The following is an 11409-nucleotide window of genomic DNA, read 5'->3' as shown; positions in this document are numbered from 1 at the left end:
TGTGGTTCACAGCACACTGTGACCTCCACTGTGATCATTAATCAGTCAGGCTTTCAGGGGCACATCCACCATCCTAGATATAGCGCTTGCTTACTCCTCTCTCTTTTTCCCTGATAAATGTGATATCTGAACCTCTGGGAAACACACTGTAGATGTGTGACTTCTGTCAAAGGATGCTGAGTTCTGTTTGCTCTGAATTCAGGTTTAAAAGGGTTTGGTACACTCCTCAGTGGGTTCTTAATTTGAGTCGTAGTGTTTTGCTCCTGGTGTGGAAACTTACTGGTGTTTAACAAGATCTCATCAATCTCCTGGAGAGCAAGATTGGCAGTTTTGGGGGAAGTGGTCTGGTTACAAGTCTGGAAATCATGAGTGGAGTTGTGGGGTGTGTGGAGGATTGCCTCATCAGCGTATGGTGTTCTGTTAGAAAGCAATTTGCTCAGAGGAAAGGAATTGCTTTGAAGGAATGGAAGTAGATTTGGGACTTTGAACAGGCTACTGGTTAATTCTGTATTAGAGCAGTCTGGCTTTCACAGAGTTGTGGCTGCCCAAGATAGCATTGTACATGAACAGAGCAAAAGAGATGCTCTTAAATTCACTTGGGCTTCTTATGAACATAATAGGAGACAAATGTGCAACCATACTGAAGCAATGCAGTTCTTTCTGCTCAGAAAAGCATCCTAGTTCCAGGCATTACAAAACAGCAATAATTTTGTTCAAATGATTGAATTTGCAGCTTTTCTAGTATAAGTGATTTGAAATAGGCATCATCGTCCTATTGTCCTATCAGCAAAAACATGACCATCGTGCAGAGCTGTTTCTTAGCCAGCTCCCTAGGGCTCTTCTACAGAGAATGAAAAGCGAGAGAAGGTTTCATTATTATACCCCTTGCCACTCTCTACACAACTGTAATCCTTAAGTGCTAGAGCCTACGTTCCTGAACTTGTCTTTTTGGCAGGTGGAGGGGTATTTTGTCTTGGGAGGAGGCTACTGAGAAATAAGTCTTGTGTTACCTTGTGCTTGAACCACCACGGTGGCTTGCTGTCACAGTGAAAACATCATTGAGCAAGACGAGGGTAGCTGTGTGCAATTTCCCTTGGTGCAGTAAATCAAATCTTTTCATTACCCAAAGATAGACAGGAGAGACACTAGTGAATCCGCCCTGCTCAAGTCCATGGCTCCAAACCACCCAAATCTTCCTAACAGGATTTCTCTGTGGGAGGGTTGGTACATGTGCTGGAGGTCTATTCAAATCTGTTATTGCCTTATGACTCATGGGCGCAATCCAAAAAGAGTTGCAATCCCAAAAGCTAAAAACTCCACTGCGTGGTCAGAGAGAACCACATTGACCATGACTGGCCCCAAACACGTTAGTGGAACTGCTCTATTCATCAAAACCTGCTGCATAGCTGCATGGATTCATCCTTCTTGCCAGCTTTGGAGTCTCCTGTGGTTATGAACACCGCTTGTGCCTTGAGAGAAACGTGATGAGTGGAGGTGTTGAATTCTCCTGACCGGGGTGAAGGAACGCTGGCAGACCAGGGAGGGAGGTTATACTGGTGCTCTATACGATGTACCTCATTTAAAGCTAAACAGAATTTAAGACTTAGGGTTGTCAGCCAGACACTTACAAAAACTTCTTGAATTCTCCTTAAATTAAGACAAAAAATGTTTTTTAAAGAAGTCTTAAGATAAATACTTATTTTTGTGTATTTTTGTTTTCAGGATGAATAAGAGATACTTACAGAAAGCAACAAAAGGAAAACTGCTAATAATAATATTTGTTGTAACGCTGTGGGGGAAATTAGCATCTGGGGCAAATCATCATAAAGGTAAGAAATTTTGTTCTGTTCTATTATACTGTCGTATCTGTGGCTTCTGTCAACAAATTCTGATGTCCAGTCTATGCGGCCTTTTTTCCTTATGCATATTTGTGTCTTCTGGTACTCGTCCACTAACCGGTACCAAAGGAGGAGAGTTTTCAATTGATAGACTTTTATTAATTTTTTGAGAATTTAAGCATTTCAGTCCCATTTTCAGTGTTCTCTAATTTTAGGTCATTTTGTAATGATGGTACAGTTGAAAAGATGGTAAAAAATGATGGTAAAGTAAAAAAATCAAATAATGAATACTGCTTGTTTCATAGAAATAAGTATATCAGATAGCACATATGCGTGCTACAAATGAATTCCTGGAATGAACCTTAGAAAGAAACAATTTTTAGTAACATGTATACTCCTACTGTGTGCAATTATCTGTAAAGGCTAACTTCATGGCTAATGTGTGCTGAATGTGATTGTTTCATCACCAAAAAAATACTGTTGCTTTGCAGTGTTGTCTGTCTTCTATGCTTCATTCCTAACACTGGACCAGGAACTTCAGTAGCTTGTGACAGTGTGAGATTTGTTTCGTCTTGGTCATTCCAGCCCTTAAAATGTATACACACCAGCAGAAACTGTGACGGTTTATTGAAGCTTGTAAAAAGGTCTCTTTTTGTGTGCGTGTGTTTCTGTAAACCCTTAATGCAAGGAACAAGCTCTCTGGATTCACGTACTAGTATCTTCTTATAGGCTAACTGAAATGTGAACTGCAGTATAATATGATTTTTAAGTCCACTTCTCATCTTCATATAGTGTCTGTTGGCTGTTTATCCACTTATTCAAGATCAGAATAAACTCTAACACTTGGGTAAAGTAAGGGTGGGACATGAACGTTATTGAGAGCTAAGGAGTTAAATACTGGGGAAGTATTCCAATAACACCAGTCAATTTATCTCTCTAAGTTCACGTACATTTTATAATGTTCCCTCTTGATGATAGGATTTCATGAGCAGGTGTTTTATATATCTAGCTGCTAGATATTTTTCTGCTGTGTGAAGATATCTTTCTTCAAAATACCTCACTGATTAAGGAGTTCAGGATGCAGACGCACTTTCTGCAAAGTCTTTTGCGAGTTGCAATTTGGCTGCAGACAAAACAGATTCTGATGTGGTCCTGCAGGACACCAAAGATGGGCATCGTGCCAGACAGGAACCGTGCTGATACCCTTTGCTCAGACTTTGTTCCCCCTCTGAATCAGAATATGGATTTGTGCTGTGGCTTGCCAGTTTAGTCATCTATTGGAAAAGAGCCAAAATATCCTAGCCTGGATTCAGAATTCTTTTGTCTTCGATTATCTTTCTTTAAAATCAAAAAGCCCATCTCCAGATCATTTTGATTTCATGCACAAAAGCTGGTCAAGCTGTGTTTGCCTCAATCCAATTCAAACTTTGCCAAAGTATGCTTGCTACTGTTTTTGAAAAAATGATGAGTAAAACCAGTCACCAAGTATTTCATGGAAACAAATTATAATCCTAAGGACTATTTGGGGAATTAATGCTTCATAACTGAGAATCAAAAGATTCCCCACCAATTTTAGCTTTCCAGATATATTCATGCAAGGGGAACCCCAGCAGGGCTATACTATTAATTATCTGTACAGTACTTGGCATTTGAGCCCCAGCCTTAAAGCAGAAATAAGTTGAGAAATATTGAATTTGGTGTTTTTAGATAAAAAAATATGCATGAGTCCCCTGCAAAATCAGGTTATTAGCTGTAGGGACTTCTTCACATTGCTGCAAGTTAACAAAAAGTTTTGGTTCTTTTTCTTTAAGTTTTAACTTTTCACCCCTTTAGCAAAATATATGAAGTCTTGCAGGGAACAATAATAAGAAGAAGCATGACTTGAATGTTTAATTTAGAAAAGCAAGTATGGTACATGTTCAGATTATCTTGGAAAGAAAAAATATTCAGAAGGATTTTGGCTTGTGGATTCAGTAGATCTGCAAATCAGCTGCACTCATTGTATATGGGGGGTTATTTTAAAAAGCACACATCAGAGTTATGCAGCTCAGTTACCATTGATTTCCAAAGAAACTGGGAGTTTAACTTCCCGTTGTGCCAAACAAGATCTTCCCCCTACTTAACAGCAGAAATGGAGCTAAGAGGCAGTCAAGGAAAACCTGACACTGTTCACCTTTGCATGGAGTTTCCAAATACTGAGAAATATGTGACTTTCTTCAGCGATAATTATCCCTAGCGTCATTAATCTTCATTTATAGAAGTCCTTACTAACATTTTGACACGACAAACCCTAATGACTTTGAAAGAGCCCTTACAATTTCGAAGCTCGATAATCTACATTTTAAAAAATCTTTACTTTGCTATTGACTTAGTCATATTATGCGTCAGTTGCACCAACTCTTAAACTCATCTCTTTTTGTGAAGGCTATTGTAAAAGAAAAGAAAAAGAAAAAGCAGGAAAGATCATCAATGTGTGAAAAATTGTTTAATGAGCATTCTGCTCTCCAGACAGACTTCAGCAGGGATATAAACAGCTGACTCTGACAGGCCATTTCTAGGCTTGTTGTGCTTATCTCAGGGATACAGCACAAATGAGAAATCCCGTCAGCGGCAAGAAAAACAGAGGCTGAGGCAGGGCATGGGGAACGAGGCTCTGAGGTCCAGTTGAGCAACTACCAGCGTTACAAACTGGGATTTCAGATTACAGCTTTTCAGTGTCAGGTACGTGGGCGCCAAGTCCATCCTTCTTTCTCTTGAAAAGACTGGTTTGAAGACATGTCTGCTCCCTTTATCTTGGCTGACTGTTAAAATTTCATCAGTCTAGGCAGAAAGTCCAAGAGCTAAAAGAGATAAGCACTCAGAATGCTTAAAACACAAAACTCACTGTTTTGCTGCACACAGGATTGTGAGTTCTCCTGCATAGTTCCTGAGTGTGCACATACTTATATTGCATTTATCTTGTCTGTTGGAAAGAAAGAGAAACTCTGCTTTTTCTTTTTCATTTTGCTGGTGTCACGAATGGGGACCCTGATACTATGGTGATATGTGCCTTACCTGAGCACATGCACCTGTGAATCAGCCCGCACTACCAGATCCATTTGTGCTGCAGTAGCTGTGTATGAGAAGACAAGTAGAGTGGCATATCAATCTCCAAAAGGATGTTGTCAAGGTTATGAGTCTAAAAACTGATATACCTTGAGGGTGGCTGAAAGAATCCATAAGGATATTTTAATATAAGATTGATCCTAAGCTTCCTACTCATTGCTAGCCCTTGGAAAACAAACCTGTGCAAACATATAGTGTTCACTGACAGATATGGCAGGCAGGCATCAGTTCAGCATCACTGCCTGTTTACTATTTCTGTCATAGGGAACATGAATTGTTTTGGTGACCATTGTATCACAGCCTGTGTTTAAGGTTTCAAGTGTTGGACTGGTCCTTTTGAGAAAGAAATATACTGATAGCCCCTTACAAGCACTCCTTTATAGACAAGAGGCTACCGTGAGACACAGTTTCTACCTAAAACTAAAAACTCTTTCAAAATTTGGATTTCTTTGAGGTTTTTTGGTTACTAAGTTTTTTTACATTGATAACGCAATAAGGTAATCTAAATAAATTAAGAGTGCTTTTGAATCTGAGCATAGTTTAATATTCCTCAAAATACAAACCAATAAACTTTATATTACATTTTAAATCTCTGGACAAAATACAAAGCTACTTAAAAATATGGCTAATCATGAATGTTTGCTTGCCAGAAAGAATTTGTTATGGAACCGGAAAACACTTCAGGTAGATAAACAAAGTAATTGAGTATTTTTGGACTTACTAGATGAAAAGGCATGATAATTTATTTTCATTTAAAAAAAATCACTCAGAAGCTGAACTTATTAATCTGATGCCTATCATATAGTTAAAACAAACTAAACTCTTTACTGTTTGTGATGCAGAATTGCTGTTCCTACTTGTCTGTGAATTTGCACTAAATTAGAAGTCTGAGGGAATATCTTGCTATCCACAAGGAGAAAATGAATCTTGGTTTCTCCTTGCAGAGCAGTAACTGTTCTGAAGCCCAGCTGAATGAAGGAGCCACTGAGCCTCAAAAGCTGCTCATTAGATCACCCTTCCTGGATGAGTTTGCTTTTCTCAGTTGCATTCCCAGGGCAGAAGGAGTGCTGGCACCAGTGTTGTGATGTAGGATGTAGCCTGTGCCACACGTGTGCCTGAAGTGTGGGAATGGGTATGACTATGAGAAGCAAGAAAACCAGTGGTAGCAGTAGCATGCTTTCAGGTGATGCTGATGTGTTTTTTGACATGGATGGACTTTCATTAGCGGTCATCCTCTTCCTTGGTCACCAGGTTTCTTTCCTTTTGTTTTCTGAAAAGAGTACAAATAAAATGTGCAGGGCAGTCCTGGAAAACCTAAGGAACTGGCGGAAAATTTTGAGTCTTTGTGGAACTGAGTTAGAAATGCAGCTTAATTGTAATAATTGTCCCCATGTATCTTATTTTCTTTGGATAACTCATCATTTCTGTTTGCTTTGCAAGACCTTTTAAGTCTTAAGTCTAGATTTGTATGTTTTCTGGTAAGAAAATGAACAGGGCTCCATATAGTCTAACACAAGTCCCACATGTGTGTATCTTTGAGAATGTAAACTTTGTTTAGGGGACGAAATCTCACAGTAATGAACAAACTCAATCGAATGTGATGACATAGGCCAGTGTGGGCAGTACTATGCCTGGTTCTGGAGAGGGAGTGGAAGGACTTGTAGCCCTTGCAGATGGATGGGGTGGTGCAAGTTCATTCCTTTGGCTTCTGGCATTCAGCGGGGCTCTGTTAGGAAGTGCAGTAATGCTAACGCTGCACTGAATCAGCATGTGACAGGCTCCTGGCTCTGCCTGACCCCGGGGCTGTGGAATTGATTTGTTCTGAGGAGAGATAATATAGCACTTTGTTAAAAGCTATGGTAATGGCCTGTGTGCATTGCCTCAGTGCCCTCATGTCTGTTTCATGCACAAGGGGTGAAATTCACTGCTGAGTTAGGACAGCTGTTTAGATGGCTTAATGGGTGATGTATGTCGTATTTATGGGTTTGTATCACTAGGGCAGTGCAAGGGACTCGAGGCATTCTGGTGATATTGTGCAATGCTTTGAAAACTCTTGGTGTTGTGCATTGTGCCTTAAAGATACCCTTGATCCTCTGATCCTTGCAATAGATTTTCTCCTAGACAAACTTTCTCCTTACAGTCATCCACTGACTGATATTCATCTAGTTGCCTATGTGTAACTCTATTACTATACATGTGACTCCATGTTCAGATGTCAGTATTTAAATTCTAGCACTGGCTTGCACTCCCTGGACTCCCAGGACAAAACTTTATCATCAAAAGTATCATATATTATGGACATGGGTAAATGTACCTTGAAGTTTACTAAAGACGATGCCTAAGTAGAAATGCTTCTGAGCACTGATGATTAGTTCTGCTTATTTGTCTTCCTGATTTGCTGTATGTTTAAATCTGAAGCAGCAGAGCAAAGACATTGTTTTTGTGATGACTGCTTGCTACAGACCAAATGAAACTGTCTTGAGTGGGCTGGGAGAAAGCCTCCAGAGGACATGGGTGGTCAGGTAAAAAAGGGGAGAGACTAGCTTGCAGGAAGCCTGCAGCAGGAGCAAAGACTGGGGGACAGCTGAGAAGGTTGATGAAGAGAGAAACAGCTAGCCTTTTGAGGTGATGGAAAGAAAGGGACTTAAGGAGTCCAATGTGACTGTGTTGAGGGGTTCTGGTCTGAGGGCAGACTTGGAAAGAAGAATCCGTCACACCAAGGGCAGTTTTGTTGTAAGCTCTTTTATTTATGTTCAGTTTTACTCAGCACCACTGAGTTTTCTCTGTTTTAAAATATGTTTTTGTCTAGTTTATAATAATGACTTCTGAAGTTTTAGGGTGCTCTGTAAGAAAAGGTCCACCACACACCTCTGATTGACTTTGATCTTATTTAATTTTGTATGAAAAATCATATCAAAAGTTCTTGAGCGTTACAACAACTAGAACATTGCAGAATATATGTAACCGGTTTTACTACTAGGAATCACACCAGAGGTTACAATCATTCAGAAGGGCTGGTGAAGGACTGTATCAGTCCTGTACTCTGGTGTCTTGTTATTGCATTAAGACTGTGCAGGTTACTAACAACAACGTTCAGAAGCTTGGGTAAATACCCACAAAACGTTGCAACTAAATAATGCTGTCTAGTTTACTTTATTCAGGCAAATTAGGGGGTTGCCTCTCATTTTGGTGTTTGAGATCTACATTCCTTGCGTTTAGACTCACAGTGTCTAGATAAGAATAGGCCTAACTGATACATGGGAGACCTCTGAAGTATTCAAACCTTTGCCCTTTTGTAGAAGTGCCTTCATCATGAAGTTACAGTATTTTAGTATGAATGTACCTTTGTCCTTTCTGTTGAGGATTTTACATTGTGTAGAAGACAGCATTCATAATGCAGAAATAGAGGGTGTTTGTATTCAATTCTAAAAGAAATAAATACCCTTGGTGCGGAGGACAGAAACTGGATCAAAACATCCCTCCTTCTAGCTAAGTAACCATTAGATAGCCAAATGCTCCCTCTTGTTCTCCTTCCTTCCTGAAGGAGTCCTACTGGAGGTAATGGCATTCTTTGGGGACATAAGATATGTGGTTTGAACCTCTGAGCTGAAGAGGGCACCAAATGCAGACCTCCCAGTTCCATGATATAGGCTGTAATATCAAGGGTAAGCAGCAGCAGTACCATCTTTTCCTCTGTTTGCACTTTTTTGAAGTGCCTGTACCATAATATTTGGTGAGGGTTCTGACCCTGTGGGTAGATTGCATGTGTTCAACATGCACCTTCTGGATGTGTGGGCCTGTCAAAGGATGTAAGAGTTGTTCTGCATATTCCCAGGTTCTTCACTGGAATTAGGTGGGAGAAAACTGCCTAATATTTAGATGAGGGAAGTTGCAAGCATGCAGAGAGATGTGTGTGGGTGCCTTAGGAGCTACCAGGTGAGGCTGGAAAATGTCAGTGGGGTCTGTCAAAATATTAGATGGAGGCATCCACTCGTCTATTGTCAATCTGTCAGTCCTGCATCATCAAACTCTTTTGTCACATTTGCTAAATGTATCAAACATGGATAATCTTATCTCTTATGGAAGTTTGTCCCAGAGACAGATTCTCTTAAATGAGAATGCTTTGTGTGCAGCTTTCACTAACTTAATTCTGAGTGTAATTAATGTTTAAATATAGAAACAAAGGAAGATGATAGTCATTTTAGCAGACATGGGGAAGAAAGATATTAGGTGTTCTTATCTAGCTTGGGCATTAATTGAAAGTTTCAATTATATCAGGATCAGAACCTGATCTCAAAATTGCCATTTGCTTGAAGATAAAATAGAACAGTCAGTCAAACACTTTCATATCAGTATCTGTCACTGCAATCTAAAATGTTAATACAATATCTGTTGGAATTCAGTAGATAACATTGCTTGGCTTTCTGCCAGGGTATAAAGGAAAATAATTTTCTCTGATTGCCAAGATGCCAATAGTTCTGATTGTTCAGTGGGACATGGGTGTAGAAATCATGGCAATAGCAGAGTTATGCCTATTTCTCTGTGCTGCCAGCTCTATCACAGCAAATGGCTGCCTTCATTTTTGCCACCATTCCCACCACCACCTGGATGATGAAACTTGGCTGTCCTTGAGGCAGCCATGGAGAGAGAAGTTGGAGAGTTGCCATGACATATCATGCATTTTCCTTTATATTAATCACTTTAAAATATTTCTGTTTATATTTGGCAAGTATTATGGTTTCCTGATGTTTTTCTAAGTAAAAGGGAAGTGTATAGCAGTTCTTTATTTTGGGTCTGGTCTTGTAATCCCAATGTCAAATTTTTATTAACTTTCCATGAGTGAGTACCCAGGATCTTTTCCTTAAATACATTCAGATTTTGTGTTGTGGTGGAAAGGAGATGATTGCGCAAAAGATTATATTCTCATACTCAGTTGATTTTACAGTTAGAAATGCCAAACTTTTTAACATTTTCAGCCCTTTCTTTTATTAGTAATGCTGTCTTCCCTTGGATAGCTGGCCCACCAATCAGCTGGTTTTTTAACCCATTTCTGTTTTGGAAGATTAAGCTTTCCCTTGCTTTTTTGTTAGGAAAATATTGTAAGACGTTAGGATTGAAAAAACATTGATAGTATGCTTATCCTGCTGTTCCTTTTTCCTACCATGAGTAAATGTTGACATTTGCCTAATAATGGAATTAGATCTACTTTTCCAGTTTCATATTCTTTCAAATTAGTCCTGTTGATTTGTTATGTGTACTAAGTAATGCATTCTGCTAGATTCCTTTATCCTTGTACCTAGGAAAACAGAGTGCTTACATTTGCATGCCACAGTTTTGACTAAACCCGTAAAAATAGTATGAAAGAAATTGTTAGCCCCCTTGATAGTCGTCTTTATTCAATTAGTCTTGGTTTAATAGTACCACTCTCCTGGATCTGTTGATCAGAATTTTCCTTGTTGTTTCATTAACTTGTTAAGTGCTCAATTAATGTAGCATGTAGTTGTATATTATTGTTAGCATTTCCAGGTTTAAAATATTATTTTCTGGGCTTACAGTTTTATTCTGAATTTTTCATTTCCCTAAATGCACATCATGTCATACATAATGTCTTAAATAAACTTTTCCTTAGAGTAGAAAAGGAAAGCAATGGATGTTAGATGCAGTTGTGATCAGGGAGGAAGAGCAAAGGAAGAGAAGGACTGTTCAGTGACCTGGAGGCTCCTATCATAGCCCATGAAGCAGGGTACTACATCACAGTGAGCTGATGAGATTGCTGCAGCTGCCTGTACCCACTCCCCAGCCCGTTCTCCCATTCTGGAAACATTTTTACCCACTGACTGTATTGGCTACACTGTCTTTAAAGAGGTTCCTTCCAGTACAGACAGATAGTATAGGAGCTGTAAATGGGAAAATGATTGCAAAATTTTAATAGTAAATATCAGAGTGAGTTTACACAAATAAAACGTTTTGAAGAACTGCCATTCTCTATTCTTATATAAATAATTAATGCTGATAACAAGAGACTACAGAGTTACTCCAAAAGTGTGAATTGTTATGTGCAGGTTTCCAGCCTTGGAATTTGCCATGCGTTGTAGAAGAGCTGTGTCCGAATCTTTTCGGACTTTGGAGCTCAGACGGTAGGATGACCTTGAGGTATATTGGAAGGTCATGACTAGTACAAAGTTTATGTCCAAACCAACTTTCTTTGGTGGAGAAACCAAGTAGATTTTTCTCCACTGGTATGACAACTTCTCCTGTCTTTTTCCTCATTGCTCGTAAAATTTTATTAATGTCTGGGACTATCAAACAAGAATATAATTGAAAAGAAAATCTGAATAGTTTACAGTTTCCCTTATGTTATGTTTTCTCCATATTCAACACGTTAAGATCGTGCCATTTTTATAGGTCAAATATAATGGGTCAATATCACATTATAATTACAGTCTGATCCTTAACAGTATCCAGA

The 11409-nt window shown here is 39.2% G+C and overlaps 1 protein-coding gene across 1 annotated transcript in view; it reads left to right on the top strand.

The window, feature by feature from the left end:
- The first annotated feature begins 1723 nt into the window (after positions 1-1723).
- Positions 1724-11409, top strand: part of FAM19A2 (family with sequence similarity 19 (chemokine (C-C motif)-like), member A2) — a 53126-nt gene continuing 43440 nt past the window's right edge. Inside the window, exon 1 of the mRNA XM_009581117.1 lies at positions 1724-1829. Within this exon, the coding sequence (XP_009579412.1) occupies positions 1724-1829 (106 nt within the window). The remainder of the gene's footprint in view (positions 1830-11409) is intronic.

Source organism: Fulmarus glacialis, unplaced genomic scaffold, assembly GCF_000690835.1.
Source record: "Fulmarus glacialis isolate BGI_N327 unplaced genomic scaffold, ASM69083v1 scaffold15447, whole genome shotgun sequence".
NCBI classification, from domain to species: domain Eukaryota; kingdom Metazoa; phylum Chordata; class Aves; order Procellariiformes; family Procellariidae; genus Fulmarus; species Fulmarus glacialis.
Note: the sequence above shows the minus strand (reverse complement) of the source record. Positions and strands in the feature narration are given on the sequence as shown.